The sequence below is a fragment of the Marmota marmota genome, unplaced genomic scaffold (assembly GCF_001458135.2).
Source record: "Marmota marmota marmota unplaced genomic scaffold, marMar, whole genome shotgun sequence".
Lineage (NCBI taxonomy): Eukaryota > Metazoa > Chordata > Mammalia > Rodentia > Sciuridae > Marmota > Marmota marmota.
In genome coordinates this window covers 48099069-48115954 of record NW_025999990.1, presented here as the reverse complement: position 1 = coordinate 48115954, position 16886 = coordinate 48099069, and the positions used below count along the sequence as shown (strand labels likewise).

The 16886-nt window shown below is 38.5% G+C and overlaps 1 protein-coding gene across 6 annotated transcripts in view; it reads left to right on the top strand.

The window, feature by feature from the left end:
- The first annotated feature begins 6 nt into the window (after window positions 1–6).
- The window catches only part of Zbtb14 (zinc finger and BTB domain containing 14), a 36834-nt gene continuing 19954 nt past the window's right edge, over window positions 7–16886 (top strand). For 4 of the 6 annotated variants that reach the window (XR_007348885.1, XR_007348884.1, XR_007348883.1 and 1 more), the window contains exons 1-3: window positions 963–1196; window positions 1712–1795; window positions 3377–5241. Coding sequence is in view for 2 of the 6 variants with exons in the window: in XM_048806505.1 (XP_048662462.1) it covers window positions 1793–1795; window positions 3377–4720 (1347 nt within the window). In the remaining 4 variants the exon portion in view is untranslated. Of the gene's footprint in view, window positions 308–962; window positions 1197–1711; window positions 1796–3376; window positions 7716–16886 lie in introns of those variants that run through there. The other 2 variants (XM_048806505.1, XM_015482536.2) reach the window with 2 other exon arrangements.

The following is a 16886-nucleotide window of genomic DNA, read 5'->3' as shown; positions in this document are numbered from 1 at the left end:
CGCGGCCCCTTCTTCCCGCGCTCAGAGCTCAGGCCGACAGCCTGCGCCCCTAGTCTGATTATGAAAGGGAAAGTGACGCTTTCACCAGGCAGCTCCGAGGCCGGGAGCTTTTGTTTGGGAAGGAATGCAAAAGGCTTTATTCACTCCCCCACGTCCCAGGCCTAAAGAGATGAGAGTGAGGGCTGGACACGCTTTGAAAGCGCCTCGGATCTTGCTCTTTATTCCCTGCTTCCTCCCCTTTCTGAAATCGTGCGGCAGCCATTGTCGCAGCTGCTCGGGGGTAGGGGTGGCGGCTGCGGCTGCTTATGTAAGTTTGGCTTTGCGGGAAGCCCCACTCCTTGCTCCATACGGGCGACTCTGGGTGCTCGCGATTTGGGGAGCAGTTGCAAAGGGGCAGCTTTATTGTGGAGGTGTAGTTGGGGGCTACATCTTTTCTTGCACTTACCCACATAAATACTGGCAATGGCTGTCTTCCGGTTTGACTCATCTGAACTTAGCAATTGGAACATCTCTATAGAAAAAAAATGAGCCAGTGAACACATGGTCTCTCCTTTCAGGTCCTCAAGAGATCTTGAGGAGGGGGACAGCCAAATACACACTAGCCACAAAAGGAAAACATATGCGCACACACAGGACACACATGGACACTGTATGACCCGTGCACTTTTATTTTCTAAGCCCCAAGAGTTACATCAGTAGGAATTGACAGGGTAGGAAACTTCTCCCTGGACTGCCCTCTCTCTGGGGGGTGACTGTAGTCCCTGGGGACCCTAAAGAACAGGGAGCAAAATGGTCAAGTAAGAAGCATCCTTAGAAATAATTTTGCCCAGCCTTCACACTGCAGATGAGACCCCCCCCCCCNCCCCCCCCCCCAGTATTCTAGTTGGCTTAGTGTTTTCTATAGAGGGAACTTTGGTCTTCAGGTTAGAGGTTTGCATCAGTTTTTGTTTTTGTTTTTGTTTTTGTTTTTTTTGTGGGACTGTATTACAGCTCAGTCCTGTGCTCCTACTATACCAGTTTATTTGGTCATGGTTTAGTAGAGGAAGAGTTTTGGTTTTTAAGATATTGGAGTGCAGGAAAGAGTTCTTCGGATAAGAGTTAAAAAGCTAAATTTCTTTGAGACTGTGGGGATAGAGATAAAATACTAGGATTTCACAAGTTCAATCTTAAAGACAAGTGTGCTCGATATCACACAGGTGTGTAAAGAAAACAGCTACTCTTTCCTCCCATGCTACATGTGTGCTTGTACAGCTTTGTCTGTTTTTTATATAAGTACATGTATATGTTTGTACAAGCCTAGAGGAAAATGTAGAAGGTTGCATACCCAACTGGAAATGATGGGGGTAAGGGCTACTTATTGGAGTTTGCCATCTGTGTAGTGGTCCACATGTGTACAAGTGTGGACATGGCTTTGCTAATGAGGAGTAATCCCTTAACGGTTCTCCAACCCATCCTTTCTATTGCAGTGTACAGTCCCTCCATGTCCCTTGTGCCCAGTCCTCACCCATTCTAGTCCATATCTGTTCAGAACTGGGTCTGATACTCATCACCCACTTTGCTACTCCCAGTGTGAAGTGGGTCAAGAGGCACAAAAATTGGAGGGTTTTTTATTATTATTATTTTTTAACTCAATTCTTGACAACATTCTTAGTTGAGAATTCAAAATAGAGAAAGATGTTACCTCACTCTTGTTTTATCTTTTTCTCTGTAGGTCTGGTGTGCCCCTGATCAGAGTTATTCTGATCTGAAGATTTTGGCGTTTACGGCATTAAGATAATTGCCTGAGTTGTTCATGGTAATTATACCTTTGAATTTAAATCTTGAAAAAATCATTTTGTGTTCGCTATAAAATGCATATTTTCAATTCTGATTATATATAGCAGTCTGTTTCTCTGGGAAAATTGTGTTTTCCTCACATTTATATTATGTTGAATAAAAGTAAAACAATTATTTTAAGAGAACAAATAGGACACCTTATTTTTAAAAGACTAGTTCTTTAACATGGTGACAGAGGTCCTTCATGCTAGTTCTAAGTTTCTTTTCTTGTAAAATAACTCAAAATTCTTAGCAAGAACAGGTCAAGTTTCCCTAATTCAAAAACCTGAAGTTCAAAATATTTTGAAAATCTGAAACTTTTTTGAGTGCTGATATGATGCCACAAGTGGAAAATACTACACCATGAAATTCTGTTTAAAATATTATTAAATTTATTATATAAAATTACTTTCAGCTGGGCATGGTAGTGTACACCTATAATCCCAGCAACTCTGGAGGCTGAGGCAGAGGATCATAAATTCAAGCCCAGCTCAGCAACTTGGTGAGACCTTAAACAACTTAGACTCTGTCTTAAAAAATAAAAAGAGCTGGGGATGTAGTTAAAGATGCAGTGCCCTTGGATTCAATCCCCAGTACTCAAAAATAAATAAATAAAAATACCTTTAGGCTATACATATTAGTTATATGTGAAACAAATGAATTTCATGTTTAGATTTGGGTCATGACCTCAAGATATCTCATATTATATATATGCAAGAATTTAAAAAATCTGAAATCCAGAGCACTTCTGGTCCCAAGCACTTCAGGTAATAGATTCAACCTGTGCATCCAATATTGATGATACTTTTATTTGGATGGCAGTTAGTGACCAGTGGGAATGAAGCCACTCATCATTATTTTCCCAGAAGTCATCTGTTTCTCTTAGGTCACATTAAACCTTGACCCTCATTTAGGAGTGACATAAAACTGTTATGGAAAAACTAGAAGACAGCACTGAGTATTTTGGCAATGACATCCCTTTGTAGTTCTGTGTCAGTGGTTTTCTCTTCTGTATAGAAAACTTTACACTGAGAGCTCTTAAGTTATTTTAGAAACTCTTCTCTGTGTGTGGTATTAGAGTAGATTCTATAGACAGGTCTACAGGATTCTTGCCTCCAAACTGTTTCTTAAACCTTGAGGTTCACTTATGTTGTGATTACCTCTGGTTATCTAGAAGCATGGATTTTGAAGCTAAATTATCTGCATTTGAGTCCTAGCTCTTCACTAAATGGCTGTAGAATAAGTCAAGGTTATTTGGACATGAATTTAGTTAAAATATATAAAGTGCCTAGAATAATGCTTGGCATGTATTTTGTGAAGGTTGCTATTGATCTTGTAAGTAGACAAATATTTTGTACACTGAAGATAAACAGAAAACGGTACGGAAATCCCTCAGTTGGCATCAGTCTTTTCTGCCCTTATTCTTGGGCAATCCCTAACATTGACTTTCTGAAATTGCTAGGTTCCAAAAATCAGTCATAAAATGAAAATCTGCCTGTGTTTTCTCTATGAAGTATTATTCATGATTACTAAACTCCTTTTTTAAAAAATGTTTTCATAGGAGTTTTTCATCAGTATGTCTGAAACCATTAAATACAATGACGATGATCATAAAACTCTGTTTCTGAAAACACTAAATGAACAACGCCTGGAAGGAGAATTTTGTGATATTGCTATTGTGGTTGAAGATGTGAAATTCAGAGCACACAGATGTGTTCTTGCCGCCTGCAGCACCTACTTTAAAAAGCTTTTCAAGAAGCTTGAGGTAGATAGCTCTTCAGTAATAGAGATAGATTTTCTTCGTTCTGATATATTTGAAGAGGTCCTGAACTACATGTACACAGCAAAGATCTCCGTGAAAAAGGAAGATGTTAACTTAATGATGTCATCAGGTCAGATTCTTGGTATCAGATTTTTGGATAAACTCTGTTCTCAGAAGCGAGATGTATCTAGTCCTGATGAAAATAATGGCCAATCAAAGAGTAAATATTGCCTCAAAATAAATCGCCCCATTGGAGATACTGCTGACACTCAGGATGATGATGTGGAAGAAATCGGGGATCAGGATGACAGTCCTTCAGATGACACAGTAGAAGGCACCCCCCCAAGTCAAGAGGACGGCAAGTCACCTACGACTACACTCAGGGTTCAGGAAGCGATTTTGAAAGAGCTGGGGAGCGAGGAAGTTCGAAAAGTAAATTGCTACGGTCAGGAAGTAGAATCCATGGAGACCCCAGAGTCCAAAGATTTGGGGTCCCAGACCCCTCAAGCCTTAACATTTAATGATGGAATGAGTGAGGTAAAAGATGAACAGACACCAGGCTGGACTGCCACCAGTGACATGAAGTTTGAGTATTTACTTTATGGTCACCACCGGGAGCAGATTGCTTGCCAAGCATGTGGTAAGACATTTTCTGATGAAGGCAGATTGAGGAAGCATGAGAAACTTCACACCGCAGACCGGCCATTTGTATGTGAAATGTGTACAAAAGGGTTCACCACCCAGGCCCACCTGAAGGAACACCTAAAAATCCACACAGGGTATAAGCCCTACAGTTGTGAGGTGTGTGGAAAATCATTCATTCGTGCCCCAGACTTAAAGAAGCATGAGAGAGTTCACAGTAACGAAAGACCATTCGCATGTCACATGTGTGACAAAGCCTTCAAACACAAGTCCCACCTTAAGGACCATGAAAGGAGGCACAGAGGTGAAAAGCCCTTTGTGTGTGGCTCCTGCACCAAGGCCTTTGCCAAGGCATCGGATCTGAAGAGACATGAGAACAATATGCACAGCGAGAGGAAGCAGGTTACCCCCAGTGCCATCCAGAGCGAGACTGAACAGTTGCAGGCCGCAGCCATGGCTGCAGAAGCCGAGCAGCAGTTGGAGACAATAGCCTGTAGCTAGAGGTGGCAGGACCCTAGTGCTGCGCCTGGGAAGCCGAGACTGGGACTACATTGATCGTGATCAGCGAATGCCAGTTATTATGTTTTCATGGAAATGAATGGAGCAGTGTACTTGCTGGACATAAGGCAGTGATTGGTTAGGTGTTTTTAGAACTTTGTCAAGGAAATTACGTTCCTAAGTTCTGACCAAACCATTTCAGTGTCCTGTCTAGTCTATTGTTGCCAGTAAGCTCCCCTCCCTTTCTTTTTTATGATTTTAATTTGAGAACTCCTATGTCCAGTTTAGAGGTGAGAGACTTCTGTTCTATTTTTAATCCTCTACACTCGCGTTGTGAGTGCACTGCACAGAGTAATAATCGAGTAAATTGATTTCTTAATCGTCATAGTCACACGTGACTTATGGTCAAAACAGCAGTTTGAATAACTTAATAAACGTTCTTCATACAGACCCAGAAAATGCTGGTGGGTGATTGACCAAGAACACTGCGCAAGTGTGAAACCAAGTTCTGGAAATGCAGAATGGTATTAGATTTATATTTGTTTTATTCACTTTTTCTGTCACTGTTTTACATTATTTTTGTGCACAGGTAATAATTGCTTTGCTGAAGTGTTTCTTCATCCATTTCGATTGCCCCATATCTACCCCAAAAGCTGTAGTCATACGTACTACATCATCCTGTGAACCCACAGGATGCTGGTGCTTAGGGCTGGGTTCACAGGTTCCTCTTTTGGGGGCATTGTCCTTCTGCAACAAGTGGGGGTTTGTGGAGCAGACCAGTGGTGAGAGGAGTGAAAGCTCTCAGAGACAAGGTTTTCATATGTGCAACAATTCCAAGACTTATTAGATCAAAATAATTCTTAATTGATTTTGAAATTGGATTTATATTTAGGTTCAAAATTAGGACAAGAAACATTTGTGTGGCTTAATGGAATGTCATCCAGCTTTTAGGCTCTCTGTGGCACATGATTTATCCATAAAAGAGATGCAATATGCTTGCTTAAATTAATAAATTTAAAAATCTTCTAAGTGTGTAAATAGTAGTGTTGGTCTTATGTATTTCAAGTAAAAGCAGATGGCTGCACCTTTTTTTGCACATTGGATTAAAGTAACTTCCATGAGCAACAAACATCAGACTGTTTTTAACCAATATTAAAGATTGTGAGACCAAATGTTTGTTATTGAAGTATATTTCATCACTGGTTACAGTTTAAATAGGAATTGATTGCCTTTTATTAGCTGTAAATCAGAATTATAAATTCTGTTTCACATTTGGTGTACTAAATGTTCTTTTAACCATTTCGTTAGGAATATATTGAAATGCCAACAATAGTTTGAATTATGTTCTGTAAGAAAGTATTAGTCAATTATTTTAGAATATGTACAATTGTAGAAAATGACAACTGTTAAAATTCATATTTGGTTGCTAGAATTTTTTTTAAGTACATTAAAGTAATTTCATTTAATAGCTTGTTACATTAACACCTGTAGTGACTATTGTGGGAGAAACTTTATTTTTTAAATTGGTGTATATGTTCTGCCCGAGATTGTAGGATGAAGATGCTACTTTAAAAGAAATTATTTATTGGTAAAAATGTTTAATTTAGTTTAAAATTAATTTAATTTCTTTTCTTGAAAGTTGTTTATTCTGTACTAAAAGTAGTCCTGTCACTGTGTTTATATGCTGTTAGTAGAAGGGGAACTGACTGCTGTTCCAAGGCTGTTTTAACCAAAGCAAAGGAAAAATAATTTAACATCTTGTTGATAGCTACTTCAACAAACCATATTTTGGGCCTTCATTTTTGTATATAAAAGAAAGTATACTTCTATCATTCCTGTTTTCATTTTTTTCATAGCAATCTTTCACACACCCAGGTTTCTTCCAAAATATGCTTTCTATACTCTTAATCACGGTTTTATAGAATTGCAAGTTTAACATGGGATTGACACCCATTGAAACCACAGAATCATGGCAGTACCCCCAAAAGAGAAAGTTTAATTTTCAGATCTTTATTTGTATTGTGCAGGTATTTGTCATTTGGCCTATTTTGCATGAGAAATATATTTCTGTTACAATTTCTACCACTGGCATTGGGTTCCTGTATGTATTTGGGTGCATGTTTTCTTTGTGTTCTTTTAGTGGCAGCAGAGTCATAACCTGACAGCTGTTCTGCGTGCTGAGACCTGGTCAGTAACTGCCTTTCTTCACATCCTTCTGGCTGTAATAGTCTCCTGGATAGTGAAACCATCATGTTAGATTCTTCAAGGGTATCTCTAATATATTAGGGAGTTAATTCTGAAATATGCTCACCCTGCATCTGCTACATACACAAGAGGAAGGGAAATTCTAAATGTCAATATTACTCCCTTTTCACTGCTACTTTTTCTGTTTGTATAAAGAGAATGTCCATAAACTTGATGTTAACTTTTGTACTCAACTTGCATTGTACTGGTACTGATGAAGAAAGAGGATTTGGGGAAGTTTAACTGAAGGGCAATGTGTTAGCTTTCTGTTACTATAGAAACATCTGAGATGTTCAACTGATGAGAAGTTTTGTTTTGGCGGTTTCAATCCATGATCAGTTGGCCCAGTTGTTTTGGGCCCATGGTGCCATATCAAAAGAACATATGGTAGAACAAAGCTATTTATCTCTGGCCAGAAAGCTAGGAAGAGGAAGATGCCCTTCAAGGGCATGCCCCCAAAGACCTGAAGACCTCACACTAGGTCCCATGCAAAGTTCCACCATGACCCAATAATGTCATGAGCTGAGGTCCAAGCCTCCAACAGATGCGCTTTTGGAGAACATTTAAAACCCAAACTGCAGCAGGTAATTTGCCTCTGTTAACTTGCTCATTAATTTAAAGTGTTTGGAAATTACGGAAGTGCTATCAAATGAACTTGACACTAACTTCTGTTTTGTTGGAGGAAAAGATTGAAATGAGAGAAAATGATGTAAGTGTATGTAGTTTCCAATTAAATGGATTATACTGTAACTCAGTCATTTGGAACCTGAAATTCATTCTCTTGTAGTAGCATTGTCAGTGATGATAACTGCTGTGAACAGACTGTAAGTGTAGTTGAATTAGAATTATAAGCACTGTAGTATTGAGTTTTGAATAGTAAAAGTCAGGGAACCATGACTTCCCAAAAGGAGAATGGAGAAGTGTCATTTTCCTCTCAAGTCTGTCTTGATTATTGTATATTCCCTTATAACTGGGAACTTTCTCCCCCCATGAAATTATTCAAAATAGGGTTTTAGTCTTGCATCTGCATGACTTAAGGTTTTAATCCTGCATCTAAAGATAATAATGAGTCAACATCTCCTGAGCATCCTGCATGAGCCACTGGGCAGGATCCTGGTGATACAAAGGCAGAAGAGACTTGACTGCTGGCTAACAGCGTATATGTACCCCTTCTCATTCTTGTCCTATGTATCCTTTAAAAACTGACAGTGGCCTCTGCCCTTCATCTGTTAGTTATGGTTCCCTTCAGGGTTACCGTTCTGATCTCATCTCAAGGACCCTAGATGTAATTTATCTGAGTTGTAACAGATTTCAGCTGTTGAATATTTTCACGATATTTTTGAGATTCTCAGTTACCAATATTCATTCATTTGACTTTTTCAAGTGTAACAAGGAGGAAGTGTGGATTAATGGAAAGATTTTTCTAGTCGAACTTGGGTTTTGATCATTTGTACTTATCAGTTAATGTATAGACATAGACAAGTTTTCATTGTCCTGAGCCTTGATTTCATCTTCTCTAAAGTAGATACAGGGGTTTTTAACCTCATCTGCTGTGAGGATAGAAATACAAATCGTTTAGCCCAGCATTTGCCGCTCTAGGTGCTCCATAAATGTTCCCTGCTGTTCTTAATTCTCTTTGCCTTTGGCATCTGTCAGCTCTACAATCACTGGCCCTGAATTGTAGACTCAACTTTTTAAAATCGTCTTAACTGAAAACGTCTACAGAAGCTGTTTATCTTATCATTTCTGTAAGCTTCCACCCATTTACAGCTTTGTTCTAAAATATGTGTATTCATCTTAGTCTTTCATCATTTATCCATTTTTAAGTAGGTCATTGGAATGTAGTCAAGAGTTAACACCGGCCTCTGGATGGTTTCCTGCTTTTCTTGGGGAACATGTTGGCAGAGCCAGCATTGCAATTTTGAGAGCCATCTTTTGAGTCTCATACATGGAGTCATGCATTTAGAAAATATTTTTATATTATGCTTTTCTAAATGATGTATTTCAGGCTACACCCAGACTTTGCCTTTCTGGTTTGTATAAATTCCAGGATAGTCTGTTGCTTTCTCCAAAGTGCTTAGACTACTACCCTAGAATTCTTTTTTTCCTTTTGGTTTCAGAATAACAGTTCGCTACAACACTTTGCTTTTAAGAGGATAGTTCCATTAATTTTTACACAAAAGTTTATAGAGTAAGGTTAAAGTGTGTGAGTTAACAAATTCTCATAGAATGCCTTGTACTTGTCTGGCCTTGGACTGGGTGCTGGGAATGCAACAGTGAACAAGAACAACTCCATTCCTGCCCTCCTGGAGCTTATTGTCCTGGAAAGAACACTTACCTTTCTGAATTTTACAAATGTTTACAAATAATTATTGATCATAAATGTGCAGAATACTTATTTTTTAAAATATGTGGTATTTTAGTCCAGTTAAAGGAACACATCTTAGAAAGTAATTAAGGGTGTTTCATACATTGTCATGAGATTTAGTGGTACCAAAATACACCATTCTCAAGTGGAATTTTTGAATGTGTACTGAGAAAATATATTTATTAAATATTTCCATAAAATGATTCTTAGTTTTCTTCATTGATACTAAATTTCAGGAAGAAGAATGGTAATGGGAGACTAAGGTTTATTTCTTTTAAAATAGTGGAACTTGGCATCAAGAAAGATACTGATGCAAGTAAAAAATAGAGGAGTGAAAAATGATAGATAACCTGGGGTGCCAGCAGCTTTGACCAGAGCATTCGTAACTCAGAAAATTTGAAGGGAAGATGCATCAAGAGCGAGTCTGCTCGCCAGTGGCTGAGGGCAAAGAGTCAGTTTGTGCCCACTGCCAGTCAAAGATAGCAATGTGTTTAGGTTGGCATAGCAAATAAGCTCATGGGAATCTGAAAAGGTGGACATCTAGGCTGCCTGTCAGTTTGACAGTTCTATGAAAGCGCCCTATGCTATACTTGGAACATAGTCCTTTTTTATTTTCAGTAAGGACAGACATGGGTGATTCTTTAAGGTCATTGCTGCCTTTTGTTTGCTTTCACTTCTCACTTTGAACCTGTCACTGGAGATAGTCAAGAGGATCAATTTTGATCAAACCTAGTATGTGTGTGTTGAACATTTACCAGGCGTCAGGCACTGTATACACAATCTCTTTTTATGTTTTGTGACAACTCAGAGGTAGTCATTAGTGATAAAGACACCAAGTTCAAAATTGGAAATCCTGCCCAATGTAGAGCCCTTCCCAGAGCCAGGACAGGAGAACAGGTCCATCTCTGCCCCCAGAGCCTGTGCCCTTAGTCACCCTTGTTCAGCCTCACACTAGAAAAGGAGTATCTGAGTGTGTGTTCTGAGTGACCTCTGTCTGATGTTAGGCAGGAAGTACAAAGGGATGGAGAGAGAGAGACATTTATGCAAACGGCTGCCCCTAGGTTTCTGTTCTGAATTGGTCCTAATATTTTGATTTCTACAAGAATATCTCATGTAAGAAACTAGATAGTAAACCAATTTTGTTTTACCTTGCTTCAGATCAAGACCCTGTCCCCGAATACGAAAATCTGCAGATATAATGTCATGGATGATTGCAGTGTAGTAGCAAAGTTACCAGTTAATTTCATATGTTCCATTATACAGTGAGCCCAGGTGACCCCAAAAGACCCAAGGCCAAAAGAAACTGTGAAAATGGTCACCCATGTTGAGCGGTTTCCTGTTCCTCTTGTCTTTGACTTCTTTCTATCCCTGGAAGGTGTTAGGAAACTTGGATTCAGGTTTCACCTCCACTGCTAGCAAGCTTCATTACTAGTTGGCCTGGTTGCATAATCTTTCTAAATTTCATCTGCCAAAATGCAAATGGTGATTCCCTGCCCAGATTACACCACTGTTGCTTATTCTAAAAGATAAACTCACCTTTCTTCCAAAAGTCATAGATGAGAAATTTGACTTTAAAATCAGATATAATCAATTTAGAATATTACTGAACTCAAACAGAATGACAGAAGTGTAATATTTGGAGAACCTAATCACAGTTCAATCTTGGGCTATTTATATTTAATTAAATGAAGGGTATGTATAGGTGCTGTTCCTTCTTTTTTTAAAAAAAATATTTTTTAGTTGTAGTTGGAGACAATACATTTATTTTATTTTATGTGGTGCTGAGGAAAGAACCCAGGGCCCTGCATGTGCTAGACGAGCGCTCTACCACTGAGCCATAACCCCAGCCCCTATCTACTGTTCCTTCTAAGTCTGGAAATGTTTTGGCTATTCTGTTCTTTCTGTCACTTTCCAGCCAGTATGAAACAGGAAATATTAACCCAATTGGAAGGCTACTGGATCAGTACTCATTCATGTAAATAAGATTTTGTTTAATAGTCTAGATACCCTATCATAAACTGTGGGGCTGAGAAAAAGAATGGAAAAACAGTAGAGGTGAATTAATTTTAGGTACTATATAATTAATCATATTTTTCCAAACATCTGTGAGTTATGTGAAAGTGGTACATTAGTAGTTTAATTAGTCCACAATGCGATGAGGTAAGGGATGACTTTAAAACTCCCGAGTTCCTAAATTTGTTGTTTTTTAATGTTTTAACCTTGTATGACTATTTACTTGTTACCATCCAGTATCTATTCTACCCTTGTTCCATAGCAACTGAATTTGTAGTTAGGGAGTGTATTCCTGAATCTAAAATTTTGGGCAAGATATTAGATTACTTCTTGAATTTCACTTTTCTCATTTGTAAGATGGGACAATAGTCTTGAGAATTAAGTGAGATAATCTGTGGAAAGTTCTTACGCATGGTGATACGGTTTGATCGTGTCCCACATCCAATACCCTTTATGAGGTGTTAAGTGTGTTAGCTTTCCTTTACTCTGATAAAATACCTGAAGTAACCTACTAAAACAGATGAAAGGTTTATTTTGGCTCACAATTTTGGAATAGTCAGTCCATGGTCCCTTGTCCCTATTGCTTTGGGTATGTGGCAGCACAGTGCATCATGACAGGAGGGTTCTGTGGAGAGGCCTGTTCACCTCATGGCAACCAGAAGCAAAGAGAAGAAGGGCTAGAGTAATGGTACCCACTTAAGCATGGCCCCAGTGACCTAACTTCCTTCACTAGGCACCACTTCCTAAAGGATCTATCACTTCCTAATGGTACATGGACTGGGGATCAGGCCTTTACCATATGGGCATTTGAGGGACATTTCATAACCAACTAAAGGGTAAAAATCCTACTATGATGTCTCTAGGTGTGTGTATGGCACGGAGGTCTTTAAAATGTGATTAAATTGAGATAAGGTCATTAGGGTGAGCCCCAGTGACTGAAGGTTGAATTCTGGTGGCAGAATCTCTGTCTCTGCCTCTGTCTCTTTCTCTGTGTCTGTTGCTGTGTGGTACTTTGTGCCATCCTGGGACTCTGCCTGTAAGACATTACAAGATGCATACCCTCAACTTTGAACATCCAGAAACAAGATAAAAAATATGCCTACTGATAATTTTGTCCATAATATTGCTATTGCCCACAGAAAACAGACTGATACACATGGCAGACACTAATTTCACTGTTATTTTCAACCAATGAAAAGATGGAACATCTGGATTTCAAGTCTTTTCTTAGTCTTTAACTTGCCATATGAACTATGAGCAACTGATTTCATCTCCCTGATCCATATCTTTGGCTTGAAGGAAGGGATTTTATTAGAGGGTCTTCAAGGTTATTTCAGGATTTAAGCCTATTATTCTGTAATTATTTAGTTAGTTGGGTTAATAACTTTAAGGCATTTTAAATTTAATGACTTGAAGTTTTCTTGCCTTCTAACTTCTAAAGAATGATCACAGATCCAGATTTCCTAGTACTCCAGAACTTTGGCAGTTCCAGAACTGCCAAATGGAAAGAATACAGATGATTCCACACTGTTACAGCTCCTAGCAAAACAATTCAAACTACACTAAGTAAATCTGGGCGTTCCTGTTCCTATTTTAAGGTCATTCTCAGCTTTTGGAGATGCATCCAAAAGAAGTGTAAATCGTTTTTTAAGTTAAGTAATTTATTCTAATCAGTTATACATGACAGTGGAATGCTCTTCAATTCATTGTACACAAATGGAGCACAATTTTTTACATCTCTGGTTGTACAAAAATTGTGGTCACACCATTCGTGCAATCATACATGTACGTAGGGTAATGATGACCTTCTCATTCCACCATGTTTCCTATCCCCAAGCCCCCTCCCCTTTAGCCCCAATCCAAAATTCCTCTACTCATCCCATGCCACCCCGCCCTTATGGATTAGCATCCACTTATCAGAGAAAACTTTTGGCCTTTGGTTATTTGGGATTAGCTAACTTCACTTAGCATAATATTCTCTAACTCCATCCATTTACCTGCAAATGCCATAATTTTATTCTCTTTTATTGCTGAGTAATATTCCATTGTGTATATATACCACAGTTTTTCTTAATCTATTCATTAAAGGGCATCTAGGTTAGAAGAAGTATAAAAAGTATTGAAACATAATGTGGATCTTCACTGAAGCTTTCTTGAGTATTGCCAGCAGGGGAATAAAGTACAAAACAGCACTTAAAAATCTGTTTACACTTAGCAAGGTGGTGCTTGCCTATAATTCCAGCAATTCTGGAGGCTGAGGCAGAAGGATCACGAGTTCAAAGCCAGCCTCTGCAAAAGCGACGCGGCAAGCAACTCAGTGAGACCCTGTCTCTAAATAAAATACAAAATAGGGCTGGGGATGTAGATCAAGAGGTTTAGTGCCCCTGAGTTCAAAAAAAAATCCCAAATCTCTGTTTATCTTGCTCCTCTCTCTTTGAGCAGCTTCTTCTCTTCCTTCCCCAGCCTGAATCTAAAGTCTTCTCCTTTTTCCCCCATGCAAATATTTTCACTGTTGTCTTCTTTGATCTTTTCTTCTGTCACCCCTTTCCACATGAAGAAATTGTCTCTATGGTCAGAATCTGCCATTTGCTCTGTGCCTCTTTTTGGATTTAATAAGAGCTGAGGTCTTGGAAAACATTCCAGAGCTGAAAGGTATTACACATCAGTCACATGAATAGAGTTCTAGTCTTCCTATGTACCACTCTCCCCCATGACCTGCTCCTCACCTTACCTCCTCCCCCACTAAAGAGAAAGGGAAAAACTGCTGCTTAATGCTTTACATTATTATTTTAGGTCAAATCCCATTGCCTCAAAATAAAATAGGTCACTCCTTGGAGTTCAATTTTATCTTACTCTTACAGAGGATGAATAGAAAGGTAGAAAGATGGGAAAATTCTTTGGAAAAAGCACTCTATGAAAAATAATTATAATGTTTATCTTGAGGAAAATAAGTTTACTAGGAATTGGAGACTAACTCCTTATGTGACAAAGATTAAACTCCTTCAATTTCAGCTATTTTAGTTACCAAATATGGTGATTCCCTCTATTTCTGTAAGTAAAAGTGGATATTGCTTTTCCTTAATTTTTTAGGTTTAAACTTCAATCTGTCGACTTATTCCTATGGCCATCTTTTCCTCCTATATATCTCCTACATATCACATTTGTATTCTTTTTATGTTTCTAATATAGTTTTATTAAATCAAAATTTATGGTTTACATTGTTGTGATTACATAAATATATTCCAACTAGCTACCTAGCATACTATCATTTCTTTTTCTTGCTAGCAAAATTGTTTCCCTACAGCTAGTAATTTTTGTTTGTTGAAGTTTCTCTGTGAACAGCACTGATGCTACCTTAAATTCTCCTCCTAAATCTCTCCAGTCATTATGTTAGAAGGGTGCAATATTCTCTTGCAACTTTTCAAAGGAACTCTTATCTGAGAGGATCCTGGGCACTGAAGTTACTCAGGGCTTTCCTTTGCTTGATCCTAGCACTCTATTCCTGAGTTGTGTTCCCATTTCTGGTCCCAGGCTGTTTTTGACTCACTCCCTTGCTTTGGTGGAGAAGCACATCCTCCATCTGAAGACGGAATGAAAGCTGCACTTTTTCAGGTCCTTTTAAGCCTGGCACTTATTTGATGGTTTCACTGGGAATAGAATTCTAGATTGGAAAATAATCTATCAGGAAATGAAGAATGTCATGTTTCGGTACCATGAGGGCTTCCTGGGAACTTTTAATGGCACCTGGGTTAAGAAACTATCCATAACTGCATGGTATAGAGCCTTATCTCTGTAGGTGTTTGAATTTCAAAGACAAAATGAACCACACAGCCCCAGAACCAGTCATTTACATCCCAAAGGATTGTTAATGACTATAGAACAAAGGTTTTACTGTGTCTCTCACGTAGGAAAGAGGCAGTTGGTGACCTGTCTCTCTCCAGATTCATAGTTCAGGAAGACTTACAGTGTGCAAGATGGCATGTTGCTGTTATCACATAAAGGACATTGGGCATAGTTATTGCTATAAATAATAATATCTTTGATCACTCCTCTAAAAATCTCACGTCTTCTTTCAGGATGAAAATTTAAATAAATGTAGGTATTAAATATGTATAATCTATCTGAGCACAGTGGTGCACACCTGTAATCCCAGAGGTTCCAGAGGCTGAAACAGGAGAATCACGAGTTCAAAGCCAGCCTCAACGATGGCAAGGTGCTAAGCAACTCAGTGAGACCTTGTCTCTAAATAAAATACAAAATAGGACTGGGGATGTGACTCAAGTGGTCGAGTGCCTCTGAGTTCAATCCTTGGTACCAAATAAATAAATAAATAAAAATGTATGATCTGTTGGGCACAGTGGCACTTGCCTGTAATCCCAGTAGCTCGGGAGTCTGAAACAGGAGGATAGCAAATTCAAGGCCAACCTCAGAAGCTTAGCAAGACCCTGTCTCAAAATAAAAAGGACTGGGGATGTAGCTCAACGGTTAAGCACCCCCTCGGTTTAAGCCCCAGTGCCAAGTTTTTTAAATGTATAATCTATCTTCAAATTTTTGAAAATATCTTGAGAAGTCTGAAGACATTCTGATTTCTCAAACTTTATCTGTAACCTATAAATGGTTCTTTCTTTAAAGCTTGAAGAAAACCAGATGTGGTGGTCCCAGTTACTGTGGAGACAGAAGCAAGAAGATTTCCAGAATCCCCATGAATTTGGGGCCAGGCTGAGCAACATAGAGACCCCATCTCTTAAAAATAAAATTGCAATACATGGGATGGGAAAAGATAAACAAAAAAATAATTAAGTAAAAAAATTTGAGGAATATTCTTACTTCTCATCTTCCCCACATTCTGAAATATGTTTCTTGGTTTGGGTTTTTACACCAGAAACTGGTGATTCCTTTCAATCTGGAAAACATGTTCCTAAGTTTTAGAATGTTTTCTTGAATTATTTCATTTATGACTTCCTCGTTTTTGTTTTCCCTTTCTCCAGTTTTCCTAGACTGGTCCTCTGAATATTTTATTACTTACTTTATTATCCTCTATGCATATTTGTTCATGCATACAATATAACCATATAATTTGGCCAATATCATTCCCCAGTATTTCCCCTTCCCTTCCCTCTTCTCCTTCCCCCTGATCTCTTTATTCTACTGATCTCTCTTTGATTTTCATGCAATCCCCCCCCAATATTTCTTTTCTTTTTTTTTTTTTCTCTCTCTCTAGCTTCCACATATGAGAGAAAACATATGACCCTTGACTTTCTAAATCTGGCTTATTTTGCTTAATATAACGTTCTCAAGTTCTATCCATTTTCCTGTAAATGATATAATTTCATTCTTTTTATGGCTGAATAAAACTCCATTGTGTATGTGTACCACATTTTCTTTACCCATTCATGTGTTGATGGACACCTAGTCTAGTTCTGTAGTTTGGCTATTATGAATTGTGCTACTATAATATAAACATGGGTATGCATGTAACACCATAGTACATTGACTTCTTTAAGATCAATACTGAAGAGTGGTATAGCTGAGTCATATGGTGGA